This window comes from Athene noctua, chromosome 18 (assembly GCF_965140245.1).
Source record: "Athene noctua chromosome 18, bAthNoc1.hap1.1, whole genome shotgun sequence".
Classification (NCBI taxonomy): domain Eukaryota; kingdom Metazoa; phylum Chordata; class Aves; order Strigiformes; family Strigidae; genus Athene; species Athene noctua.
Genome location: NC_134054.1, coordinates 13,688,652 through 13,715,378, shown reverse-complemented (window position 1 = coordinate 13,715,378; position 26,727 = coordinate 13,688,652). Strand labels below are relative to the sequence as shown.

Sequence of the window (26,727 nt, the reverse complement as noted above, 5' to 3'; positions counted from 1 at the left end):
GCCGGGAGGGACCCCTGGGCCAGGCAGGGTAGGTGGGACCCCCCGCCACAGCCAAGGGGGTGCTGGGAGCCGTAGGGGTGGCCGCCCGCCCCGCGCCGGGATGGGGGGGTGCTGGCAGGTGGGGGTGCTGGCGGGGACAGGGACGGCTCCGCTCCCAGAGCTCCCGCGGCACCGGGGCTCTGTGTCCAGCAGGGCATGACGGTACTGCTGTAAGATATAAGCTAGAGAAAAAAACAAAACAAAAAAAAAAAGCCACACTTTTGGAGGCGAGGGCTCTGTGTAAGCGTGCCTTGGGGTGCCCGGCGGGTGAAGGGGTGCTCCCCTCAAGAAGGCTCTGCCATCCAGACCTCTTGCTTGGCTGTCTGCTCTTCCTCTATTACTAGGGCTGCATGAGAGAGAGAGAGAGATAAATATACACATAAATATATAAATATATTCACTTGCTAAGCTCATTGGTTGGGGGGGGGGGGGGGTGCCAGCTCCTGGGCTGCTCACCCCCAGCCAGCACGGGGGGGGTGGGCAGCACGCTCAGAGGTTTTGCCTTTTCCGTTGTATTTGTCATTTTGCACTTTTGAATTGCTGGCACACCGTGGCCTGCTTGGCGGGGGCTTTGCTGAGACACCCCCTACCTGCCCCGGGGTCCCTTCTGATGGGTTTTCCAGCTCCGAAGTGGTTTCTCCTGCGACCCCCCCCGCCCCGGCCTCTGGCTGTGCACGGGGGGGTCTCTGGTCGACGTGTGCTGCTTCTTCCTCTCCCGGGGGGGCTGGAGCAGATGGATGGGGGGGGGGCAGACAGGGCAGGGGTGAAGGGAAGGGCTCCACTGGGGCGCGGGGTGCTGGGTGGGAGAGGGCTGGGGGGTCACAGCCCGCGGTGGGGGCAGGCCTGGCATCCACTGGCCCAACACTGTCCTCTTCTAGCCCCATGCCGGGGGGCTGCAGCACCCCCCCCCCTTGTCCTGTGACCCCCGGGCAGCCGCTCCAGGCTCCAACCAACCCCCCCTCCCACCCCGGGCTTTGTTGCACCTTCCGGCTTGGTGGTACCTGCAAGATGTAACCTGAAATAATTTTTTTAATGAGAAAAAGTAATTTATGAGCAATAAAATCTCCCCCCCCACCCCTCCCACCCCCTCGTGGTTCCCTTGGCCGGAGGCTTCTGCCCGGAGCACCCTTGGTCTCCATCCCGGGCAGCGCCTGGCACCTGCCTCCGTGCCGGGCAATGATCTGGGCAGGCAACAGCTTAAGATATTTTAAAAACTTTATTATTGGCCCGATGAGATTTGACACACATGCTGGGAGCTGTATGGAAATCAGCACTGATAAAAAATACAGCAATTATGACCCGTATTGATAAAATAGACAATGTAATAATAATAATAATTAATAATAATAATAATAGCCTTTCTATTAAAAAAAATATCCAAGCCACAGCTCTGTCCTCATGCTGCCCTCCAGAGGCAGGGACCTGCGGCGCCATAGACCAAACCCGGGCTGCGGGGAGGGGGGGGCACAGATGTTGGGGGGGGGGGTCCAGGGCCAGTATCCCACCGCCCCGGGTGCCTGGGGAGCGCGAGGGGTGGGTGCAGGAGGGTGGGTGCTGCAGGAAGGCCCCCCCCAGCACAGAAACACCCCCCCCGCCTGTGCTGCACCCTCGGGGGAGGGGGTAGCCCCCCCACCACCCCCCCCCCCCCCAGCTGCAAAGCATCCAGCAAAGAGCTTGGAAGAGCAGCGCTGGGGCTGGGGGTGCGGGGGGGGGTGGGGGTGCGGGGGGGGGGGTGTTACAGGTTGGAGCTTAAATAAAACACTTAAATAATGGCAATGGGTGACTTGGCCACCGGCTGGGGGGGGCAGGCACAGCTGCCCTGGGGTTTGGGGCTGAGGCTGGGGTCCCCCTGGGGGGGGGGGGGGGGGCACAGCCCCCTCCAACAGCCTCTTGAGCGCCAAGAGGGCCCCAGCTGGGGACCATGGGGGTGGGCGAGGACGGGAACGCCCGCGCCAGGCTCGTCCCGCAGCACCGTGCGTCGGCGTGGCACAGACCCCCCCCCCCCGCGCCGACCCCCCCCCCCAGCACCAGCCCCACCTGGGCCCACGGACGCGTGTGTCCGTGCACGAGCACGTGTGGCCTCAGCCCGTGTGTATGGGGTGGTGGGAGCTGGGGGGGGGCAACAGGGGGGCTGCTGGACACGAGGGGGGGGTGGGAGGGTGGAGGGGGGGGCATTTCTCACCTCAGGGTTTGGTCTATAGACCCCAAAGGAACCAGCCCTGATTTCAAGGTTTCGCTCAGCTCCGCTTACTTCCATTTCCTTCTGGAAGCTGGAATTGCACAATTATCCTAAGCCTCAAATGAATTAAAAAACAAACAAACAAACAAAAGAACCTGAACGAAGAACCACGAGCGCCCCCGTCCCCCCCCACCCCGTCCCCCCTCCCTCCCTCCCCGACACCCCCCCCGCCCCCCGCCGACTGATTACGTCTCTTTGGCAGCAATAACTTAAAATCGCGTCAATGTGGGTGCAGTCGACAGCAAGTTTTGTTTTTTTTTAGGGTGGGTTTGGGTTGATTTTTTTTTTTTTTTTAATCCTTTTCTTTAAATACAAAAATAGTCAGGTTGACAGGTCCCGGGGGGGGCACAGGTCCCAGCTGGGACACCTCCCCCCCCCCCCCACCTGCCCTCCCCATGCCGCTCCCCACCGCAGCAGGGCAGGGGTCCCGCCGTCCCTTGCCAGGCTGGGACTGCTCCCCAAAAAACAAAGGCCGGGGTGGGGGGAGCTCCCCAGCACCCCTCAACCCCCCCCCCCAAACCGTGCTGCCCACCCTGGGCACAGGGTGGGGGGGGCACAAGAGCCAGCGGCAGCCCCGGCACAGGGAGCGGGTGCGCTCGGGGTGACATCAAGCAGCGGCGGGTGGCCCCTCGCTCAGGACCACCGTGGGGCGGCTGTGGGGTGGCCGAGCTGGCACGTGGGGCTACCGGCAGCGAGGTGCAAAGTCAAGTGCACGGCACGGGGTGTCGGGGACGGCAAAGGGGTGCGGGGACAAACACCACGTTGGGGAGCACACGTGGGCAAGAAGCCAAGGAGGGGGGAACTTCACTGCGGAGAGGGAGGACACGCCGCAAATGTTAGCAAGGTCAGGGCACTACCCTTTAAATGCTATAATTTTTTTTTTATATATATATATATGTCTATATATATATATGTGTCTTCGATACACGCACACGCACACAGCCACCCGCACACGCACGCGCACGCTCGGCCCTCACCCACCGCCTGGCCCCGGCCGCGCCGGCCCCGCTCCCACTCACAGCAGCAAACGAGCTCCTTTCGATAAAATCTGCCTAAAAAAAAGTCCAGCGCGCGGTCTGGGAGCCCACGGCCGGCCCCCGTGCCCGGCCCCAACCGTCCTCCAGCGCCCGGTGCCGGGGCGCTGCCCGCCCGGCGTCCCGGCTGGCTCATTCCCGGTCGCCGTCTTCGCTGCTGCCTGCAAGGAGCGGGAGAGGCGGCGTGAGAGGGTCCCGGGGCTGCCACAGGGCACGGCAGGGTGTCCCCCCCCGCGGCGGTGGCAGAGACTCACCTCCTATGGAGTCCATGTCCGAGTCAGAAACGTGGGTGATGGAGAACCGGGAGACGGGAGCGGGCGAGACGGTGAAGCGGGAGAACTGGATGGGCAGCACCTGCTTCTGCGCCGGCACCAGCGCGGGCACGGCCGGGTCAGGCTCCGCCGGCGTCCCCGTCAGCGAGGCCATCAGGGACGGCTTCCCCGGCATCAGCGGGAAGTCGTCGTCCCACTCGAAGCCGCCGCCTGTGACACGGAGCGAAGGGGCTGAGCCCACCGCCAGGGTCACCCCCCGCCGCCCCCCGTACCCCCCCCCCCCGCCACAGGCCTCTTACTCTCTTCCGAGCCGTTGCCGTCCGAGGAGTCGTCCGAGGCGCCGAGCCTGTCCGCGGGGCTGGGGGGGCTGTCTGTGGCGGGGGGCCGCCCCGAGGGCTGGGGAGGGTCCGGGAAGCTCTGCTCAGCCAGCTCCCGCGTGGGGCTTTCCTGCAGGAGGGGAAGGGACCCTCGCTGGACACGTGGGGACAACACCCGAAAATGCCGCGGGGCCGTGGCCAGCGCCCTGCTCTGCCCCCCCCGTGGCCACCCACCTGGTCGAAGAGGTAGATGGTAACGTCATCGTAGAAGGAGACGGCCTTCTTCTTGCGCTCCAGGTCCTCGCAGAAGGCCTCGGAGAGCAGGCTGGGCATCTTGAGGAGGCTGCGCAGGTTCCTGCCGCTCTGGCTCTCGGCCACCACGATGGGCACGGCCGCCGGCTCCTCCTCGCTCTCCTCGCTTTGCTCCTGGATGTTGTAGCAGCGCAGCTCCTCGTCCGACTCGTCGCTGTCTTCCGTGTCCTCCTCCTCCTCCTCCGGCTCCTCACGGCGCTCGGGGGTGACCGGCCGCAGCTCCCGGGCGGACGGGAGTGGGGAGAGGCCCGGGGGTGACTCGCCCCCCGGTAGCAGCGTGCTGGGACCCCCCGGCGCGTCGCCCACCCCAGTCCCCAGCCCCGGTTCCCCAAGCCCCGGCGTGGGGTGCACAGTCTGTTCGCCCCCAGCTGCAGCTCCCCCAAGTCCAGGGACACCCTCGGGGACGCGGGTGGTGCCGATGGCTGCCAACTCCCCAGGGCTCGCCGGCACCGGGGTCAAGAAGAAAGTCTTGGGCGACGCAGAGCCTGGGGGACAGACGTCGCCGTCAGGGCGCGGGGAGCTGCCCAGCACCAGCCCCGTGCCAGCGGGTCGCTGCTCAGTGCCAGGCGCCTGCGCCATGGGGGCGGCCGGGGGGGTCCCAGCCTCTGCCCCCTGCCAGTCCCCCACCAAACCCGCCCCCACCGGCGTCTCCGCTGCCTCCGCAACGCCAGGCGCTGCCGGGGGGCTGCCGGGCGCCCCTGGGGGGTGCAGTGGGTCCTCTCCCAGCCCAGGGGCTCGCCCAAGGTCCTGCGCAGGGGACCGGGGCCCCTCCTCTGCCTCGGGGGTCCGGGACCCGTCGCTGTCCTCCTCGTCCTTGGGGCCGCGCTCGGCCTCGGCGTCGTAGTCGGAGAAGTAGGCAGAGTCGCGGTAGGGGTTCTTCTCGGCCAGGCTGTGCAGCTCGGCCCCGAGGGAGGTGGAGAGTCGCGTTTCGGGGGCCAAACCCTCGCCCTCGCCCCCTGGCAGCCCCGGGGGGGGCTTCCCCATCTGGCTGAAGGCCTCCGGCTCTCGGGGCTCGTGGGGTTCTTTGAGGACGAACTCGGGGGACTCGTTGTTCTCGGTGTCGTAGCCGCTGTCGAGGGCCTTGGGCTGGCCGGCGGGCGCGAAGGCGGTGGGGCTGAACACCTCGCAGGAGCTGGCCGTGGAGGGGATGTCCAGTGACTCCAGCGAGTCCGGCGTCCCCACCTGCTTCTGCAGGGACTTGAACGCCGGGGCCGCCTCTGCCCGCTCCATGTAGTCCCCGGAGAAGTCGGTGAAGACACCGGAGGTCAGCTCCGCCGTGTCCTCGTCGCTCCCCTCCTCCGTGCTGGGGAAGCTGGCGCTGGAGGTTTTGTCCGGCGGCCGCTCTGCGTCGCCGGCAGCACTCGCGCCGCTCTCGGCGGCAGCTTCCCCGGGCGCCGGCGCCTCGGAGGCCTCGGGCGCGGGCTGGGCACCGTCTACGCCGGGCTCGGCGGGAGGGCCGGGGTTGGGGGTGGTGGCGCCAGCCATGGGGGCGGCCTCCCCCGTCCCCGGTGCCGCCGCGGCGTGGGGCAGCGGGCTGCGGGGAGGGCTGCCCCCCTCCGCGCTCTCATCCGGGCGGGCATCGTGCTGGGCCCCCGCTGCAGCTGGCGGGGCCGTGGCGGGGCCCCACGGCGTGCCGGGGCTGCCAGCCAGCGCTGCTGCCTGCGAGCGGCCGGAGGTTGATGAGTCACGGCTGTGCCAGGCCTGGCGTCGCGGGGAGGGCGAGCGGCAAGGGGAGGAGGAGCTGCCAGCCGTGCCGGGGGGCTGATCCTGCCGCGGGCGGCGGAAGTCGTGGCCTGGAGGGGACCCCCCGAGCTGGGGCTGGCCGCGTGGCACGGTGCCCAGCGGCTTGGCCATCAGCCCCCGGAAGGTGATCATGCGGCGGTAGCACCAGCTGTCGCCGGCCGGGGGCTCGCGGGACGCGGGGCTGCCGCTGCCGATGTTGTTGTTGGACGAGCTGTTGGAGGCCCAGGGATGCCGCTGAGGCGGGGGGCTCAACGTCTGCGGGCGGGGGGCACCGGGGGGGCTGTCCTCACCCAGCTCCAGCGTCACGCAGTCCGGCCGGGCCCCGCTCTGCCGCCCGCCCGGGGGGGCTGCCCGCGGCTCCCCGTACCCCCGGGGGCTGTAGGCGCAGCTCACCGACGGGGAGACGCCGAGGGGGTCGGCGAAGATGCTGGGCTGGAAGGCGGAGACGGGCCAGTCCTGGCTGCCCGGCTGGGTGGGCTCGTCCTCCAGCAGGTACCCCTCAGCCCCGTGGCTGGGGGACGGCTCGTAGCCCCGCGGCTCCTGGCCCGGGCAGGGGTAGGGATAGTACTCGGCGCACTCCCAGGAGCCCTCGCCCGCCGGCGCGTGGCCCAGCAGCGGCTCCATGCTGAGGGAGACGGTGGGACTGCTGTCGGAGTCATAGGCGCTGCCGCTGCGGGCCCCCTGGGCTCTCCAGCAGGACGGGGGGCGCGGGGACCCCCGCTCACCCGCGGGGCTGTAGGCGCACATGGCGTAATCCAGCTCGGCGCTGCCCTCCCCGGGCCCCTCGATGCGGATGTAGTACTCGCTGCCGAGCGAGGGGCTGTGGGCGCCCAGGATGGGCACCACGCCGGGGGCCGGCAGGCCGGGGCAGCCCGGGGGCTTGCACTCGTAGCAGGAGGGTGAGACCCCCAAGCTCAGGCGCCCTGCGGTCGTGGCCGGGTAGTAGAGGTCGTGGTAGCGGGCGGCACTGCTGGGGCTGAGGGACCCCAGGGGCGCCTGGAAGTGCTCGGTCTTGGTGTGCTCCCACTTGTACTCGAAATTGAGGCCGTGGCTGGTCTCCATGACGGTGAGGATGTCGTCGCCGTCCGAGGGGAAGCCGTCGGCCGAGAAGTGCTCCAGCAGCGGGAAGGAGGAGAGCTCGGGGCCGTGGTGGCTGGCACTGGCGCTGCCGTTGGGCTTCATGGAGTTCCAGCGCTTCTCGAACTCCTCCTCGGCCTCCGTGGCCCCTTTGGCGCAGAGGTAGGAGAGCAGGAGGTGCACCTCCTCCGCCGTCGGGCGCTGCTCCGGCTGCAGCCAGCAGAACTGCATCACCTCGTACCTGCCGCGGCGAGGGGCGGGGGTCAGCCCCGGCGCCCCCCACCACCCTGCCCCAGGCGCCTGGGGATGTGGGGGGAGAGGGAGGGGGCAGGATGAGGCCCAGGGTCCTCACCAGCGCTCCGACAGCGAGAGCTTCAGCTGGGGCTTGGGCAGCTTGAGCTGCTGCTCCTTGATGGCGTAGGCCAGCACTTGCCGGTCGGAGTAGTGGTCGTAGGGCTGGCTGCCCAGCTCAAACAGCTCCCAGATGGTGACGCCCAGCGACCTGCGGGCACGGCGGGATGCTGGGGGCACGGGGACACCCCCACCCCGCTACCGGGGCGGGCAGCCCCAAAGCCAATCCACCCCGACGCGTCCCACTGAGGCCACCCTCGTGCCAGACACCCCCCCCACCAGGCTGCCAGCCTGGCAGCAGCCCCCCCACACCCCATACCCCCCCCAGACCGCGCTCACCAGACGTTGCTGGACTTGGTCTGGTCCACGATCAGCAGGTTGCCGTGCACCTCGTCGATGAGCTCGGGCGCGATCCAGCGCAGCGGCACCCACAGCTGGTCGGCCGTCACGAAGTAGTCGTCCTGCCAAGTATGCAGGGTCAGTACGAGAAGAGAACGTCAAACCTACGCGTAAGGGACCGGCCAAACCGCGGCAAGAGCCGCCCCCGACCCCGCCACCCCCCCAGCCACCCCCCACCTGCCCCCCAGCACCCTGATCCCCACCCCCAGCACGTGCTCTGCTCCCTCCACCCCAACACCCACCTCTCCCTCTGCCCCCCATCCTTCCCCCCCACCTCCCCCTCCTGAGCCCGCTCCGCTCCCCAGCCGCGGGCAGGAGGGGCAGGCAGCACCCCGGGGTGATGTGCTGGCCGCTGCCTGCAGGACCCGGCCCTGGCACAGGGGCACGTCCAGGCCAGTAGCGGGGAGCCCTGGCTGCATCGCACAGCGCTCAGGGACGGGGGAAAACCCCTCTCTGTGCTCAAGGGGAGCTGCCAGGCCGAGGGGGGGACAAACCTGGGGGGCAGCCTGGTCCTGGGGTACAGAGAGTCCCTCGCAGGGTGGTCCGTGGGACAGCCCCCCCCCTTCACTGCCCCAGCAAAGCCCCTGGGTGGGGTGCGAGCATGGAGAGGGGGTGCAGTGTGTGTGCGTGTCGCGGGGTCCCGGCACGCAGCCCCCCCCCCCCTGCCCCCAAACCAGCCTTACTTTGTACTTGCAGTGCGAGAGCCCGTAGTCTCCGATCTTGACGGTCAGGTCGGCGGTGAGCAGGCAGTTCCGCAGGGCCAGGTCGCTGCCAAGCAAACCCCGGGGCTGTCACCGCTGCCACGGCGGGCAGGGGGGGCACCCACCGCCTGGGGGGCCGAGGGTCTGTGCTCAGGGAACCCCCCCACCCCGGCCCGGGCAGCGCCGTGGGCTGGCAGCGGGAGCGGGACGGCTGCGCAGCGGCGGGGGCCCGGCGGTCTCCCCGCCGAACCCTGGGCGTGCCGATAAGCAGCCACCAAATGCACAGCAGGAATGTCTGCGCAGCTCCAGCTGCGCCCCAGTCCGTCCGTCCGTCCGTCGTCCATCACGCTGAGCCAAGCAGAAAGCGGGTGGCCCCGGGCAACGTGAGCCCTGGCACAGGGCCGGGCTCCCGGGTGGCTGCTCTGGCCCTGGAGGGGTCACACAGATGGGGCACAGGCGAGACCCCCCCCTGCCCCGGCGCAGCACGGCCCACCGAGGCCCGTTGGAAAATCCCTCTCCAGAGCAGCCGGGGACCCTGCGTCCCCCCAGCCGCAGCGCTGGGCACCCACCCGCAGAGCCTGGCTCGGGTGGGGCAGATCTGGTGGCCCCCGACGGCAGTGCACCCCCTCCTCAACAAAATCACTGATGCTGGAGTCTCCATCTGCAACTCACTCAGCACCAGGATATTGTTGGGCAGGAGGAGCAGCAGTGGGGCGGGAACGCCGGTGTCCTGGGGGACCCCACGCATCCAGGACCCCCCCGACTCCCCCCCCCTCAGGGTGCCAGGCCAGCCTACCTGTGGATGTAGTTGTTCCTGTGGAGGTGCAGGACGCCGCAGGCCACCTCACACGCCATCCTCTGCAGCGTCAGCGGGTCCGGGGCCATGGCCTCGGCCCCCCGGCAGCTCCGCAGGTACCCCTTCAGGTCACCCTGCGAGGGCAGTGCCACCGTCACCCTCCTGGGTGCTCGGCTCGCCGGGGGGGACGGTGAGGGGGGGGTCAGCCATGTCCCACCCCCACGGCAGCACCCTGGGGAGCAGGAGAGGGTGCGGGGGATGTGGGGGACTCACCAGCGGGCAGAACTCCATCACCAGCAGGTACGGGGTGACCTCGGCACACTGGGCCAGGCACTGCAGCAGGTTGGTGTGCTGGAGGGCCCTGTGCGGGCAGAGCAAGGCCGGGGGGGGCACGTCAGCCCCCCCCACCCCACCCTGGGAACCGTCTCTCCCTCCCTCCTCTGCTGCGCCGGGGGCCGGCGCGGGGGCTGCCGGGAGCGGGTACCAGCACGTCCCAGCGCCCCGAGACGCGCCACAAAGGGACATTTGTTCAGCTCTGCTGGGGCAGGGAGCGGCTCTGCGTGTCCCCCCCGCCCCAGCTTCGGCCTCGCTCTGTCCCCGTGACCTCGCCGCAGCCTGGTGCCCCCGCGCCGCAGCCACCGGCTCCCGGGTGATGGGGCCAGGACGGAGCTGTGCTGCCCGCAGAGCTCGGCCGGGCACCTCCACGGGGCAACCGGCAGCCAACCGTGGCACGGAAGGGCCCAGGCAGCGTCCACCGGCATCCCCGCTGCCAGCGGCACCGCGGAGCCGCCCGGGGACGTTACCTGTAGGGCTGCGCTTCCTCCAGGAACTGCATCTGGTCCTGCACGCTGGCGCTGGCCTTCAGCTCCTTCACCACCACCTGGGTGCTGCTGATGCCCGAGTTCACCTCCCCCAGGAACACCTGGGGCGAAGGGACAGGCTCGTCCCCTCCGTCCTCACCCCACGCCCCATCCCGCAGAGCCCAGGCCCCGCAGCCAGCGCCCCAGCGGGGTGTCCCAGGGTGGGGGGGCCCCCTGCCCCTCACCTTGCCGAACCAGCCGTGCCCGATCTCCTTCAGGTAGAGCAGGCTCTGCCGCCCCAGGTCCGCCGATTTGAGGAGCTGCACTGTAACAGAGCACATCCAGCTGCCCGCACGCCCGCCTGCCCCCCCGCGTCACCCCACGCTCCCGGCCGAGCTCTGGTGTCCCCACCGTGCCACCCACTACCCCGGGGGGGCTCTGGAGCAGCCCCCACAGTGGCCATCCCCAGGCACCCTGTAGCCAGGGCATCCTCCCGTCCGGGCATCCTCCCGCAGGCATCCACCGAGGCGGGGTGCCGCTGGCCCCAGGGAGCTGGCTCCCCGCCCCTTCTCCTCCCCAGGGCCCTCAAAGCCGAGCCCTGCAGGGGCTCTGGCATTTAGCCCCTTCTCGGCCCCCCCGCTCCCCACCCCGGCGCAGGTCCTGCCCCTCGGGCACCCATGCCAAGGGTGGCAGCAATGGGGCCATTGTTGGGCTGCACCGCGCCGCCTCGCACCGCGCCGGCCCCCCCCCCCACTGCTGCCATTCTCCGGGCCGGGGAGCGACGCTGGGTGGGAGGGGGCTGTGGCCGGGCACCCCCCCACATTCCTCTCCCACTCATGGGCTTGTTTACGCAGGACCGGGGCTGGCGGGTGTCACAGTTCGGGGTCCCTGTGTCCCGTCCCACCCCAGGGGGGTGCACGCTGCTGCCCCGGGCCGGTGCCATGCCTGGGGCTGGGGACAGGCCACCGGGACCCCTGCACAGAGAGACAGTGGCAGCCCCCCCTCTTCAAAGACCACACTGCCTGTCCCCTGCCCACGAGCGGCTCCTGCCATTGCCCTGGCTCCTCAGCAAGGGGGACCCACCATCCCCACAGCCCGGTGATGCGGGACCCCCACCCATGGCGCACGGTGGGGGGTCCCCCAGGGACCATCTCCCCCCCCCACCCAGCTTACCTGAGCGCCCCGGCTGCTTGGCCATGGGCAGGGAGACCTTGGTGAGGGGCAGGACGTAGACCTCGGGGCCATGCTGGGGCGCAGGCGAGCCCTGGGCCGAGAGCTCCGTCACGTAGTCGTCCCCCTCGGCGTTCTCAAACTCCTGGGCCGGGGGGCACACGGTGGGGTGGGGTGGGGGGCACACACAGAGCAGAGACAACTGACCCTGTGGGTTCCCCGCTGCCAGCACCCCTGCACCTCGACGGGATCACCCACACATCGCACCTCCCCCGGGGAATGGGGACCCCGAAATCACACAGCCCCCTGGCACCCCCCACCCTTCCATGGGGATGGCCCTGGGGCAGGCCCCCCCTGCCCACCGCCCCATCCCATTACCTGGCTGCGCCCCCCGGCCAGCCTCCGGCTCCTGAAAGCCGCCTGGGCGAGCAGGTAGGCGATGGTGAGCATCTCGCCCTGCTGCGGCCCGGCGCGGCCTCATGGCGCTGCCAACCCCGCCATGCGCCGCGACCCGCCGGACACGGGCAGCGGCCGGCCCGGCCGAGCGCCCCTATATAACCCCTGCGGGGGCACCAGGGGGGTCATTGTTCCCCTGCGGCGTGGCGAGGTGCTGAGGCCGGTGTGGGATGGTTATACAACGGCCCAGCATGTCCCCCCCCTTGCCTGACCCCCTCCCGCTGCGGGCGCCACAAGCCTCCACAAAAATCCCAGCAATTAGGGAAAAACCGTTTCTCGGCACATTCTGTGCCTGTGAGGTCAGGGTGCCTCCCACCCCCGGGGGCGTGCGGGTGGGACCGCTGCGGCCCTTAACCATGGCGTGGCCTGGCCCCGCACGGAGCGGGGAGCCCGGATGGGTCAGGATACGGCCCGCAGAGATGCTGAGCCCTGCAGCATCCACGCGCTGTAGAGCCAGGAGCCCGGATGGGTCAGAACGTGTGATGCTGAGCCCCGCAGTGACCACGCTCTGCAGGGCGGGGAGCCTGGATGGGTCAGGATATGACCCCCAGTGATGCTGAGCCCCGCAGCATCCAGGCTCTGTGCAGAATGGGGATCGTGGCTGGGCCAGGATCGGGCCCACAAGGATGCTGAGCTCTGGCAGCCCCCGGGAGTGGGGGGGGGGATAGCAACGCTATCCTGAGCCGGGACACATCCTGCACCGGCGCTGGGGCTGGCGCCGGGATCCTCCGGGCACCTCTGTCCTTCGCCGGGGGGAAGCCCCCCCCCCACCTCCTCCAGTCCCAGGGCAGGCGGGTTTGGGGGAGCCCCCCGCCCCCCCCGCGTCCCCCTGCCCCCAGCTCACCTTGAAGCCGATGTCCCCCTTCTTGCAGCACAGGCAGGCCAACATGAGGAAGATGAAGGTGAAGAGCCCCGAGAAGGAAACGGCCACCACGGCCAGCGAGGAGGACCAGGAGAGCTCGCTAAGGGGGGTGCCGTCTGCGGGGACAGGGGGGGCTCAGGGCACGGGGGGGGACAAGGGAGGGATGAGGCTGTGCCGGGCTGCGGGGGGGGTCACAGGATGCGGGGACACATCGGGGCTCACGGGGTGGGAGCACTCGTTGGGGTGGGGGGTCCCGGCACCACCGTACCCCCCCCTTTGGCGGCTCAGCTCGCGGCCACGATGAGGGGGGAGCTCAGGAGGGACCCCCAGAGCCGAGGCAGGACGGAGCCTGCACAGCGGGGGGACGGGGGCACAATCCCCGCAGCCACAGGGTGACAGTGACACCCCGCGGAGGGGGGGCTGCGCCAGCTCGGGGGTCCCCAGCACCCCCACCCAGCCGAGTCCCCCCTCAGGCTTTGCCCCCCGGCGGGTACGGCAACGGCCGCAGGCGCTCCCCGGTGCCGGGTCCTGCCCCGTCGCGCAGACGGGACCCCCCCAGGGGAAGGGTCTGCCAGAGACCCCCGGCCCCACTCCCGCCGCCACCGACAGCGCTGCCTCCGCCCCACCGCCGGGCACCCGCAGCTCCTGCCCCCGAGCCCCGCGGCCCAAAGGCCCAGCCATGGCCACGCTGCCACCCCCACCAGGCACCGGCACAGCCCAAACGTGGCACCCGCCACCCCGCTCGTGTCCCCTCGGGGTGGCCGGGAGGACGGTGGCAGCCGCGGCCCCCGCCAGGCCCCCGCCGCCGCCTGCAGCTGCCACATTACTATTCTGCCCCGGTCCTGCCCGAACAACCGGCGCCATTGTGGTGGGAGGAAGCCGGAAGGGCCGTGGCACTGCCAGCGGCGCCGGCCTCGCCGGGGACCCACACGCAGCCCCGCGGTGCCCCCCGCGGCGCCCTCCCCGTGGGGGCTGGGACGGGCGCTCAGCCGTAACCCCCAGGCCCAAACCTCCCCCCGGCGCCACCATCCCTCCGTGAACCACGACGCCTCGCCCCGGTGCCGTGACCGTGCTGAGGCTCGAGGCCACGCTGCCGGTTTCCCCCCGCTCCGGCACGAGTCCCGGAGGGCTCGGAGGGGCCCGGGGGGGGGAAAGTCCCACCACCCCGCTGCCCCCAGGCACCGCGGGGTGTGGGCACGGGCCGCCCCGGCTCCTGGCACGGCGGCAAGCGGACGCACCGGCCCCGCGTGCTCCGGCACAGCCCAGGCCGCGGCAAACTCTGCGGGCGCTTGCGAAGGAGCTCGAGAGCCATCTTCTACGGCTGGTGGATGCAAAGCCGAACCTGGGAGGAGCAAGGGGGGGGGGCGGCGTTCCCCCTCCTTTCCGCTGGTTTCCATGGTGAACACACTTTGTACCGCGAATGTCACCATTTTCCCTGGATAGTGGGACAGCAAGAGAGAAAATGACTCACTGAAAAGAGCCTTTTGAACGCCGACGGGGAGCAGAGCGCGGCGGCAGGAGCCTTTCCAGCGGGGACCAGCGGCTGGGCCGCCCCCGGCCCCGGCTCGGGAACTGCAGCTTCGCAAACCAACCTCTGCCCAAACCAACCGGCCGCTGAGGTCCGGATGGCCCTGCCTCAGTTTCCCCACTGTACAATGGGCGAGCCGTGACCAGCCACCCCCAGCCTGGGCAGGGTCACCACCGCGACCCACTGCCACCGTCCCGGGCAAGCGAGCGCTGCCCTTCCCCGTCACCGATGGGCAACGCGCCCCCGGTTCAGAGGCCAAACGCTCCCAAAACCAGGTCAAATGCAAAACCGGCGCCGGCTGCTGCAGCACCGGGATGGCCGGACCAGGCCCGGCCGCCTGCGGTGTGAAGGACCCCACCCAGGGCGCTCAAGAGAAGCCAGCGGCCCCCCCACATCCTGCCCCTCGCCCCGCGGCTCTGCTCCCCGCTCTCCCCGGAGGAGCGTGGTCCCCCGGCACTGGCATCGTGTCCTCCTCGGCACCTGGCACCAGCCCTTGGCAGCCTGCTCAGATGCCCGCCCGCCGCGACGGCCTCTGGGTCAAGGTCGGGGTGCTCAGAGCCGGCCCGAGCCGAGCTGGGGTGCAGGGGGGTGCAGCAGCACGGCAGCAGCGCCGGTGGGGCCGGGGGGTGGCTGCATCCCCATGGCTGAGCCCCACACACGGCACCGGCACAGGCGCCAGGCTGGGGTAGGTGTGGGGGTCACACAGCGGGGAGCCGGGACCCCAACACAGCCCTGCCTGGCACCGCCACAAACCTGCCCGGGGGTCCCTTCTGCAGCCCCCAAACTGCCCCCGCAGAGCCGGCCTCGCCACGGGGGTCAGGCTGAGAACGGCCAGCTCGGTGCATGCTCCAGCCTGGCCAGCAGGAACTGCTGCATCACCCAGGCAGCCCCCCAGCACCCAGGGGGCCAGCGACCCACCCGGCGGCGGGGCCGGCATGCACGGGCACCTGGCTACAAGCCACAGAGACCCCTCACCCCGTCCAGCCCTGCGGGGTGGGGGCAGGCGGGGGAGGGTTTGGTGACAGCAGAACCGCAACGGAGCGGGACCGGGGGATGCCGGCTGCGGCGGGGTGCAGTGGGGCGCAGCGGGGTGCATGGGGTACAGTGGGGTGCAGAGGGATGCAGGGGGGTGCAGAGGGGCGCAGTGTGGCGCAGCGGGGTGCAGCGGGTACAGTGGGGTGCAGAGGGATGCAGGGGGGTGCAGGGGGGCGCAGAGGGGTACACTCTGCCCTCCCACCCCCCGGCGCTGCTGCCGCGCACCCCGCAGCCGGCCCAGCCCCGCTTGCACCCCCCAGCCTGTTGGGTCGCAGCCCCCCGCTTCAGGGCCGAAAAAAATCGGGGGGGGCCGCCCGGGCGCGGGGTCCCGGCCCTGCAGCACGACGCCGGTGCCCGTGCCGAGCGCGGCGCCGGGCCCTGCCCGGTGCCTTTGCTGACTCACGTTCGGCGGGGCCGCCGGGCGAGCCGGGGCGATGCCGCGGCCGCCGCTCCAGCTGCCCGGCGGGGCGCGGAGCCCGGCGCGGCGAGCCACGGCTGACGTGTGCGGAAGGGACGAGCCGGGGGCTCCCGCGGAGCCCGGCGACAGCTCGGGGCTGCCAGCCCGGGGCGAAGGCAGCACCCGGCTCCTGCCCGCCCAGGCGCGGGCGGCAGCTCCAGGGGTGAAAGCTGCGGGGCACCGTCGCGACCCCCCCGCTGCCGCCCGGCCTCTCGCTGCAGCACCTGGCGCAAGCCGCAGCCCCGTGCCTCAGTTTCCCCGGCGAGGGCTCACGGGGCTGCCCAGGAATCTCCTCGGGAGCGTGGGCTGCCCCTTCCCACCCCCCCCGCCACCCCAAGAACCTGCCGGGTCCTGCACCCCAGGGTGCAGCCTCCTGGGCTGGGCTGCAGCACCCTGAGGCGGGCACCCAGCTGGGAGAGGCAGGAGCAGGGCAGGAGCAGGGCAGGAGCAGGGCAGGAGCAGGGCAGGAGCAGGGCAGGATTCGGGCAAGATCCGAACACAAGGGACCCACTGGCACCGCCAGCCGTGCTCTCCCCTGCCCCGGCAGCGCTCCCGGCACAGCCCCAGCCCCGGGAGCGCGTTAATCCCCGGGTCATGGGCAGCGTCCAGGAAAGCAATTTTACACCCCAGAGGACGAGCGCTCTGCTCACCCACATGCAGCCAGGCGGCAAGAAACCATCCGCTGCCATTTAGCACACAAACGCCCCGCTGCTCCTCGCCGTCCCTCGGCGCCTCCCGAGGGAAACTGAGGCACCGGGAAACTGGGTGGCAGGGGGAGAAGCGGCGTGGCCCCAGCTGCTGCACCCCTGAGGCTGGATCCCCCCCCTCCACAGCAGCAGGCGGAAGCGGGGTCGGGGCTGGCACTGCCCACCAGTGCCCCCCAGGAGCTCGGCCCGGGGCCGGTACCCGCAGCACCCTCCACCGAGCCGCCGCGGGAGCCCCCCAGCCCCTCACAGCGACTGGCCGAAACTGGGGCGCAAGGAAACAGCACCCTGTACCCCCCGCCCCAGCCCTGGAGACCTTCTCCCACCAGAAAGAGCCAGAGCCATTCGGGCAACCTCTCCGGTGATTAATAGACTGGTTAATTTTAAATGCAAGGCACGCCTTGTTAATCTGTCCTCCTTATGTATCTTTTAATGTGGGCTTATTTAACCAACGCAGAAGTATTTTAAAAGGATTGATTCTTGCCTCTTAATTCTGGTTTTATCATCTCGGGATGAATTAGCAGTAAAAAAATAATTAGATGGAAAATAAAAAAAGATCATCCATCATTTTCTAACGTGATGAAATAAAAATTAGGACTGTAATAAGTACAGGCCAAGCCGCATCATTGTTGTGCGTACACCAAGCGTGTCAGCCTGATTAGAAACAAAAAATCCAGTTCCTCCATCAAAGCCTGCCCTGCCGCAGAGCTGGGTTTCCAGCCGGCACAGCCCAACCGCGATCCACTTTCTCCATTTTCCGAGAAAATAGTAATACATAGAAACGCACACAAAGCAAGATTCGGTGGATTATTCAAACCAAATTCTCTCGTTTAGTGGTTTAGATGTGAACCGGGGAGGGCGAAGCCTCCCGTGCCGGCAGGGATGTCACAGCTGCACCACGGCAAACCTGAGGGGTGGGCAGTGACCTTGGCCCTTGGTGCCGGGAGCGGAGCCGGTGGCCGGGGCTGCCCACGAGCGTGGCACCACGGTCCCGCCGCCGGCAGCGTGTGGCACCGGCCGAGACGCGGCTCTCGCCAAGCGGCAGAACAGCGTTTACGTAACAGCGGGAGAGAGGCAGCGCGGAGCGGGGCAGCCTATTTTTATCAGAAATGCTCGGCGGCGTTACGAAACGAGCTTTGGCTCCAAAGCGAAGCGGCGGAGGAGCAGGGCCCCGCGCCGGAGGTGGCCGAGGGGCGAGCGGGCAGGGGGATGCTCTGGGCACAGGCCCCCGCCGTGGGGCACCTCTCCCTGCCGCCGAGCCTCGAGGTGCTGCGGCGGCGAGGCCGGGGGCTCTGCGGGGGCTCCCCTCCCGCCTGCTCCACAGCTCAGAGCCACGCGGTGCCGGTGCCACGAGGACCATCACGCTCCCGGCAGCACCCAAGGGCACGGCGCAGCCCTGCGCCCCCAAACACCGCCCGGGCGGGTTGGGCGAGGGGTGCGGAGGGGACCCTGGGGGTCACCGGCCACACGACCCTCCGCGGCTGCGCCAGCAGGGCGGGAGGTGGCCGGAGCTGCCCTGAGCCGCAGTGGCCGGTCCCAGCCCCAGGCAGCAGCATGAGCCGAGGGCCCTGCGTGGCCCTGCCAGGGGGGTGCTGGGGAGACCCCCCCGCTCCCAGGCAGCCGCCGGGGTGTCCCCACCGTGGCCCTGGCAGGGAGCGGGGTGCGGCATCGAGGATACTCGGGGCACGAACCAGAGGGATGCTCAGCACCAAGGCAGCTGGCACTCCTCTGTGCCACGCCAGCTCTCGGCCAGCCCCATGGCACCCAAATCACCCGTCACCCACGTGCATGGGCACATGCAGACTGGGGAGCCCTAAAAAAAACCTGCTTTGGTGTTGCGATGGCGGCGGGGATGACCCAAAGCCAGAGCAGGTCCCAGCCCGGCTCCCCAACACCCGCCTGGGCGCAGCCACCGCAGCCTGCGGAGCGGGCGAGCGCCAGGAGAAGCACAAAACCTCACAGGTATTTCGGAAAGACGGAGGGCTGCAGAGGCCGAGGCGGTGACCCGGCAGCGCCGGGACGGGAGCCTGGGAGCGCCCCTGCCCACGGGAGAGCCGGGCCCTGCCCGGCCGGGCGGGCAGCGTTGCTCCATTTACTGCGTTTGCCCACTCTGGAATTTTCCTTTGCTCCAGTAATTAAAACAAACCGCTTTAACACGGCTGCTGGCACCAGGCTGCGGAGGAGGATGCCGGCCGCGGCTGGCAGAGGGGACGGGACGGGAAGCGGGACCCCCCCGACGCTCGCTGCCTTCATCCCGCGCTGGGGGATGGTGGCTCCGCAGGAAATCCTGGACCTGCTGCCCCTTCCTCCGGTGCGGAGCCCTCCCACACCGCCAGCCCCGCGTCCTCTCCGTCCCTCGGCCAGCGCCGAGCACCGCCAGGAGCCCCGCGCCAGCTCCGGTGCAAGCCGGGATGTTCCCTGACCCCGCTGCCCCCCGTTAGCCCAGGCCGGAGCAGCTCTCGGAGCTCAGCCGATGGCAAACGATATTATGTCAGTAATTGCCCTACGACGGCCGCGCCGCACGCTCCGCCAACGCTTCCCCGGGCTGTCAGGGGGATTAATGCCCAGAGGAGATTTATTTTCCTGCCAGCGGGCACGCTGAGTCAGCACAGCTCGGCTCCTCGCAGCGCCAGCACTGTCACCCTCCAGCCCTCCCCACGGTGGCCCCGGCAAGGTGCCGGCTACCCCAGCCCGGTGCCCCGCACCGTGACCCCGCAGGGTCCCTCCGGCTCGGCCCACCCCGATGAGCAAAGCCCCGTGCTGGGGCGTTCACGGGGGCAGGAGCAGCCGGAGACGAGCAGCAGCTGCAGGGCACGGCCGGGACCCCCCCCCTCCATCCCAGGCAGCCAAGTCCGTGCGGCACGGAGCGGGGACGGGCTCAGCCGTGGGACAAGAGTGGCCCAACAGCCCCGTTGATTTGACCTGGCGGGGATTTTCCAGCCCAGGGAATCAGCAGGATGGCGAGGCGGCATCACAGGAACGAGCCAAAACCTGGGAAGCACGAGTCGCCCACTCTGCAGGCAGCCAGGCCCTGGCTAAACACAGGACCCCCCCTCCTGCTCAATACAGACCCCTCGTGTGAGCGGGAAGGATGCGGCACAGCGCAGCCCCCGCCGCAGCCCCGAGCCAGGCACCACCTTGGTTCTGCCCCACGAGCCCGCGGGCTGCTCTGGCACCCGGTGTCCCACGGAGAGCCGGGAGCGGCAGGCAGGGAGCCCGTGAGTCACAGCCCGCTCCCCGCCCCGGGAGCGTGGAGCCCTTTCAACCCCGGCGTATTAATTTCTCCTAATTGGCTTTGACAGGGATCCGTATCGCCATCCAGAACGCAATCGCCCGTGTGCGCGGGGCGGGGGAGCGGGGAGGGAGCCGCACGCGGAGGGAGGGGAGAAGCGGGGGGTGAAGCAGCCCCCCAGGGGAGCTGCCCGGAGCCGTCCCTGCGCCGAGCCCAGCTGCCCGCCAGTGCTGTGCCAACGCCACCTCCCAGGCAGCCCAGGCTGTGCCGGGCACTCGCCACACGCCGTCCCAGCGCTGCCCATCCCCGGCATCCCCGCAGGCACCGCGACTCACCCCCGCCTGCGTGTCCGGCTCCTGCTGCCCGCCGGCCCGGACAGACGGACGGGCCCTGCGCACCGTCCCCTCGCTGGAAACATGTGGCGAGAGGGGACGGTGGCCGCGGTGCCACCCCAGCCATGCTGGGCGTTACGGCTACCGGCCGCCACCACCTTCATTTCCCACCCCAGGAGCTGCCACCTCCCTGCCCCAAACCCCCCCTTGGCATCCAGCCTCAGCAGCACCGCCCCCCCCGGCATCACCAGGGCGGGAGCACAGGGGGTGCCCAGCCCTTGGTCCATCTGGGTGCTACGGCCCGTTTGTCACCATGGTCCCTAAGTCCTCTCCCATCCTCGTGCCAAGAGTGGCCGGGGACGCCGGACGCGGAGCACCGGCGCTCGCTGAGCTGTTGCTGCCGCGTGGGTTGGGGCAGAGGACGGCAGCATGTGCCAGCTGGGACTGGAAACAGGGCTGGGGGGACCCCCCGCCCTCCCTCGGCCTTGACCCCCATCCCCAGCCAGCACCTTGAGCTCTGGCTGACCCCAGCGCGGACGCGCTGCCCCAGCACACGACCCCCCCAAACCGTGGGGTCCCACAGCCAGAGCGGGGAGCGGTGACACCGCAGCCACCGGCAGCCAGCGACGCCTCATCACCCACCACGGGAGGGGGAGAAGGGCCAGGGAGGAAATAAAAGGGGAAGAAGAAATAGGTGGGGGAGAGAGGATGTTTCTCACCATTTCAAAACACACTCCTGGGTCTGAGACGGGGAAGTGAGGGCTGGGCGTGGGGAGGGCAGGCAGCAGGGCGAGGAGGGCAGCAGCCCCTTCCCCCAGCAGAGATGTTCCCGTGTCCCCAAGCAGCTGCCATCGGCCTCACTGCGAGAGGACGGGGTGCCGGGGACCCCAAAGCCAAGCGCTGCCCACCCGGGTGACAGGGGGCAGGTGACGCCTCTGCCCGCTGCCCTCCAAGCAGCATCCGCTCTCGGCCGGGCTGCGGCTGGTCACGGCGCTTTCCAGGGCAGGGAACGGGCACCCGAATCCCACGGGAGGGCTCGGGGCAGGGGTGGGGCAGCCGGTGCTCCGCCGGCGGCTCCGCTGCTCCGTGCACCACGCGGGAGCATCTCGGGGTCTGGCCCGTGGATGGGCGAAACAAGACGAGAACCACGAGGCCACCGGGCTGGGATCCCTCCCCGGAGCCCCCCGCAGCAAACGCAGCCCCCGAGCTGGGCAGACCGGGACGGGCAGCAGGCACATGGCACGGGCACGTTCGACAGCCGAGCTGAGCCCGGGGGCTGGCACATCCCCTCAGCACCCCCATGCCCAGGTGACACCACTGTCACCGTGCCCGGCCTCGGCTCTGCAGCTTCCCACCGTCCCTGTCTCCAGGGAACGTGGGGACACGGGGCCGGGAGCGTCTCTGCTCCCCTCGGCAGAGCCAGAACCCCAGGGCCTGGCCCGGCCACGGCGCCGTGGTACCCCCGTGCCCTGCAAAGCGCTTCCAGGCTGGCACGAGCAAACCCCTCGGGCTGGCACGGCGCAGGCAGGAGGTGCTGCCAAACGGATAAAACCAACAAAGCCGTGAAATAGAGAACACGGTTTGTCCCCCCCCTTTAACTCCTGTCCCTGCCAGTAACCGTGGGTGGCAGCCGAACGGCGGCGGCCGAGCCCTGGGCCCGGGCACGCGGCATCGCGGCGACGGGCAGCGATGGAAACCTTCTTGCAGGAGGATTTTTAAATCAAACATGCCCTGCAAATCCCCAGGTTGACGGGATTAGAGCGGCAAATGGGGCGCCTGACAAAAACCCAGAGCAGAATCACGCCGGAGGCCGAGGACGGTAAACAGGGCTCCGTGCCCAGCGCCGCCGCGTTTTAGATGCGAATAAAGAGGTTTCCTCCTGAACAGGAATCAGTGCCGAGCAGGCTGGGGACAAAGTCTCCGGCAACGGGGCCGCGGTTTGGTGAGTCCCGGCGTGGTTCACGATTAAATCCCTCCACGGCTTCGGAGCGTCGGCAGCGGCCAGAGGCAGGGCCGGGGGGCGGCGCGGGGAGGGCTGCGGGAGCCCGGCACCGGCAGCGCGGCGGGAGAGGTGTGGGAACGGCCCGGGAGCCGGACCCTGACCCGCGTTTTCCCCGGTTTGATAAACAAAGGGCCGGTGCTGAGCCCAGCGCCAGCCCCGCCGGCCCTCCCCGCGCCTGCCCGGGGGCTGCCACCGCCGCCGGTCCCGCACCCGGGGGGCTCCCGGTGCCCGGCGCGGGGGTGATCCCCGCCAGCGGGAGGGACACGCGGCGGCTGCCGGCGTTTGGCCGCCGAGGAGGGAAAAGCAGAGGGAGAAGAGGGGGAGGCTGCTGCTGCGGCAGCCCCGAAACGCGCGCACACAAAAGCCAGCCCCTGCTCCGCTCCCGCGGCTGCAGCATCTTCCTGCAGCTGCGACGCGGCCGAGGCCGTAACACGGCGCCTTACATAACCGCCTGCGCCCCACATAACCGCCTGCGCCCCAAAACACCCGGCCCCCGCTCCGCGCCCAGCCCGGAGGGCCACCGCTAGCCCCTGGCCGGTGGTCAGGCAGGCGTCGCAGGCTCAGCCCCTGGCACCATCTTCCTCCCGCTCCCCATCACCATCGCTCCTGTTGTTATCATCCTATTTCCGAGCCCCCAGACGCCTCCAGAGCCCCCGGGATTCCTCCGCCCGCTCCAGCCCCGGGAACAAAACGCCGCCCGGTTGCGGCAACGGTCCCCCCCGGCCCCACCGAGGCGGGCGAAGGCGGCGGGTCCAGCCCGGCTGCCGGGACCGGGAATCCCGTAACGTGACATTTCACGGGGATGAGGGCGAGGGGAGGCTTCGCTCAACCGTGCAGCGGCGAAGCGGAGGCGAGCGGGGAGAGCCGCGGGGGGAAGGACGGGGGGGACACCCCCGAGGGCACCGGGGTGGGTTCGGGGTGGCGGGGGGAAGGCGGGGGGGGGGGAGCGGGGCTGCGGCACTCACCGGGGTCGAAGTGGGAGCTGAAGGCGAGGCTGGGGCTGAGGAAAGCGGCCGACATGGCAGCGGCGGCGGCGAGGCGGCCCATGGCGCGGCGGGAGCCTCCCGGCCGCCGGCTGCCGCTGGCCCCGCGCTGGGCACGGCGGCGGCGGCGGCGGCGGCGGCTCCTCCTCCATGGCGGCCGCCGCGGCCCCGCGCCCCGAGCCCCGGGGAGGGGCCGCGCCGCCGCCGAGGAGCGGGGCTCCGGCGGGCGGGGGCGGCAGGTGCCGGAGCCGCAGCCCCGGGCCCGCACCGGGACCCGCCGCTCCCCCGGGATGCGCCGCCGCCGCCGTCCGGCCGGGACACCCCCCCCAACACCCCCCAACCGGGACCGGGACCCCCCGCCCCGGGAGGAGGATCGAGCCCCCCTCCCCTGCCCCCGAGAGGCAGCCGCCCCCCCTCCCGCCGCTATTCCGGCGCTGACCCCGCCGGTTCCCCAGGACCGGGGACAGGATGAGCGGCTCTGCCCCCCCCCAGCCGTCCCCTCGCCATCCCCCCCCAGCCCCACACACGCACCCCACGCTCCCACCCTGCCCCCCGGCTGGGCACCCCCACCCCGCACCCCAAATCTCTGCAGCCCCTCAAACCCAGCCTGGCATGGGGGGAGCAAACTCCCTCCAGCAGCGCCTCCATCGGGTTGGGGGGGGCTCCCAGCTCGTCCTCGCACGCTCGATGCTTGTGGGACCCCCACCCTAAAACCCAAACGGCCCTGACCCCCCTCTGGCTTTACCCATGGCCCCGAGCAGCTCCCAACCAGCTCCCCCCCACCCTGGCGAAGCCGCGGGTGCAGCCGGTCACCGAGCCCCCCCGTCTCCGAGCCCCCCCACCCCAAGTGGGCCTTTCCTTCGGGATCATGGTGGGACAATCCCGTCCCGTCCCCATGCAGGCCATCAGCCCCCAGCTCAGCTCTCCGCGGGGGGGCTCACGTTTGTTCCCCCCCCCCCCCCCCAGTTGGTTTTAATACCTAAAGCCAGATTTTGCGTACACGATTAAATTTTTACGCGACTTCAAGCTCGCAAGAGAACGCCGCGCCGCACATGTCACGTCACCACAAATAGAGACAGGCCTGGAAAAATCACAGGCTGCTGCGGGAACAAACACGCTCCCGGCACCGGAGGCCGCTCGCCTCCCCCCGAGCCCCCACGTTCCGCCGCACCTCCGCCCCGCAGGGGACCGCTGACCCCCCATCGCTTGGTTTCGGGGCCCGCCAGCCGGGGGTGCAGCCCCGCGGGCATCCCCCCCGCCCTTCCCCAGGTCCCTCCTGGCCGTGCAAAGGGCCACGTCCCCACGAGCCCCCCCAAGCTCCCCCACACACTTTCCTGCACCTCAAAACAGCCAAGCAAACCCAGCACAGCACCCCGGGGGGAGGTTTGGGCTCTCTCGGAGCTGTGGTGGCAAGCGGGCCCGCTGCGGGGAGCGGGTGGCCAGGTGCCGGTTGGCCGGGTCAGCCCCGCTCCTCGTGCGGCTGGGTCACGGCGGTGGGGGGGGGCGCAGGGCCCTCGCTGGCACCCACCAGCCCAGCCTGGGCACCCACCCGCCCATCCCGGTTGCCCTCGGCTCCTCGAGCACGCGCAGCTGGTCCCGACAGGAGGAGGAACTCGAGGCCTTCCCGCCGCGGGGCAGCGGCGGCTTCAGCGAGCGGGAGGGGGTCAAATGACCCGGCTGTCGTGTCGGGGGGCGACAGGGCAGCTCAGCCCCGGCCAGGAGCCGGGTTGAGGCGTGTCGGGGTCCCCCAAACCCCTGGGCCCACTCTGTGCCCCCCGCCCCCCTCCTCTCGCCCTGGTTCCTCGTGGCTGTGAACGAGAAGATCCCAAAGAAGAGCTGAGCCCAAAAGCCCCAGCAGGACCCCCCCAGGCTGCAGCGGGGGACAGTCCCACCGCACCCCGCGCCCGGCAAGAGGCAGGAGGTGGCACCAGCCCAACCGCCGTCCCCTCGCCACGTCTCAGGCAGGCGAGCAGCACGCCGGCCCCAATTAGTGGGGGAGATTACCCCGCACGGATCCTGCCAACTTGCTCCGGCTTCCCGCTGATTTGTCTGGGGCCGCCGCTAATCCCCTCCGGGGCAGACACCAGCTTGAGCCGCGATCTCCGCGCGCGGCGGCTGCCAAAAGCTCCCTGCGCTCCTGACCTCCTTCCCGGGCCCGCGGCAGCCAAGGGGCTCCGCTCATCCCACCTAATCCTGGCCCGGGGAGGGGGGGACACGGGCTCCTTAACTGGGGATCTTTGGCAGAGGCACCACCGCCGGCCTGGCTCCCCGCCCGCCGTGCTGCTGGCCAGCAAGGGACGGGGCTTGTGCCATGTAGGTGACAACCCCGGTGCCAGGGGACCCCTGGGGTGCAGGGAGGGGGTGCCCGGTGCTGGCGCAGCAGCCGGGCGCAGGCAGCCAGCCGGTGAAAATCTGCGTCCCCGGTTATGCAACGCCGCTGATTTATTCATGCCTGAACCGGGCACTGGCCTAGAAATGAGCCTTGGTGACGCTGGGGAGGGGCAGGGAGGGGAAGGTGCTGGAGGAACCCAGTGCCGGGGGGAGGACCCAGTCCCAGGGGAGGCTGCGGGAGCCGGGCTGGGCACACGGGGCACCCAGGGCTGCGCCCACCGCCCCCAGGGGTGATGCCAGACAGGGCCCAGGGTGCTGCCATCCTGCACGTCACCGAGGGGGGCTGCGCCCAGGCACAGCGGGACAGGCGGCGAGGAGGGTGACCCCCTCTTCTCCTCCCACTCCAGATTTCGCGTGATTAATCAATTTAACCGCAGCAGCTTCCAGCACCCAACCGGGGCCGGGAGCCGCCGGCAAAAGGCTCGGGGTGGCCGGAGGGGAGGCTGCGAAGGGGCGGAGGACGGAAGCGGCGCTCAGGAAACGGTCGTTAGAAAAGCAAGAGCAGTGAAAACAAGCCCAGGGCTCAGCTTTTCCCGGCAAAAGGGAGCCGCTGCTCCTCCCCGGCCTCGTCGGAGGGCTGAGAGGGGAAGAGCTCAGCAAGGAGGGAGCGGAGAGCAGCCCCAGAGGGGAAAGGAGCCGGGCAGGATGCGGCCCCGCCGCCGCAGCCACCAGCACCCCGGGGCTGGAGGACCCACCCCTGGCCCCTGATGCCCGTGGCCACGCCACCCCGGGCCAGTGCCCAAGCACGGGTGGGGGTAAGGGGCATGTGGGGGCTGACAGCATCCCCGGGGGCCGTGGGACCGCGTCCCCCCCGCAGCTGCAGCCAGGAGCCCACACCAGGACCAACACCAGTGCCGGGCAGCGGCCAAGCTGGGCTGGAGCACCAAAGGGTCCCTCTGCGCCCCAGCAGCACCCCGGGGGAGGGAGGGGGCTCCGGCAGTGCTGCCGGGGGCAGAGGGAGCCCCGCAGCCCACCCAGCGCTGCCCAAGGAGCGACGGGCTGGGGGGAGGGATGAGGAACCCCCCGGGGCTCGGACGAGCCAACAGCTGCTCGCCCCCTCCCCGAGCCCCGGCCTCCTTGGAGGGAAGAGGCTGCGGGGGAGCTCCCGCCGAGAGGAAACAGATGCCGCCGGCCCGGCCCAGGCATTTCCCGTCCTGTCAGGGCGAGGAGAGATTTGCAGGTAGGAGAGGCGGCGGGACCACAAACCGCCGCCCCGCAGCACCCTGGATAGTTTGGTTTAGAAGGAGCAGAGCCGGCACGGTCGGAGCCAGCACCCGTGTGCCTGGGCTGTGGGTGACAGCGCCCACCACCACCCTCCCTCGCTGGCTCACGGGATTGGGGGGGCTCAGCCCAGGCCCCCAACCTTAAAATCTCCAGCTGCTCCCGAGAGGAAGCTCCCAAGGCCCCGCTCAGCTCCGCAGGTCCCACAATCCCACCTCGGGGAAGGTCTCGGGACGCAGGAACAGGGGGGAGGGAGGGGGGTGCTGCCCACCCG

General features: G+C 70.2%; 1 protein-coding gene across 7 annotated transcripts; it reads right to left on the bottom strand.

Moving 5' to 3' along the window:
• Positions 1–132: 132 nt before the first annotated feature.
• Positions 133–22,960, bottom strand: AATK (apoptosis associated tyrosine kinase). Of its 7 annotated transcripts, XR_012634735.1 has the most exons (17): positions 22,824–22,960; positions 12,551–12,684; positions 11,254–11,395; positions 10,326–10,405; positions 10,084–10,202; positions 9,554–9,641; positions 9,281–9,414; positions 8,467–8,551; positions 7,724–7,845; positions 7,386–7,535; positions 4,136–7,274; positions 3,884–4,055; positions 3,567–3,794; positions 2,222–3,473; positions 630–763; positions 348–385; positions 133–221 (listed from the first exon to the last, which is right to left on the bottom strand). XR_012634735.1 is itself a non-coding variant. In XM_074921745.1 (14 exons), the coding sequence occupies exons 1-14, from the start codon at positions 22,903–22,905 to the stop codon at positions 3,445–3,447; spliced, it is 4,704 nt and encodes a 1,567-aa protein (XP_074777846.1). In that variant the 5' UTR covers positions 22,906–22,960; the 3' UTR covers positions 1,745–3,444. The 7 variants fall into 7 exon arrangements, 3 of the variants coding, with proteins under 3 accessions (XP_074777846.1, XP_074777848.1, XP_074777847.1); XR_012634733.1 differs by lacking the exon at positions 133–221 and having other exon boundaries at positions 276–385; XR_012634734.1 differs by lacking the exons at positions 133–221; positions 630–763 and having other exon boundaries at positions 311–385.
• Positions 22,961–26,727: the final 3,767 nt, after the last annotated feature.

Excerpts from the sequence above, each read along its gene's own strand:
- AATK (XM_074921745.1), bottom strand. The coding sequence starts at position 22,905 with ATGGGCCGCCTCGCCGCCGCCGCTGCCATGTCGGCCGCTTTCCTCAGC. Across the intron at positions 7,846-8,466 it reads TCTCGCACTGCAAGTACAAA|GACGACTACTTCGTGACGGC; the intron begins GTAAGGCTGGTT and ends CATACTTGGCAG. Across the intron at positions 3,795-3,883 it reads CGGCAACGGCTCGGAAGAGA|GCGGCGGCTTCGAGTGGGAC; the intron begins GTAAGAGGCCTG and ends TCCGTGTCACAG.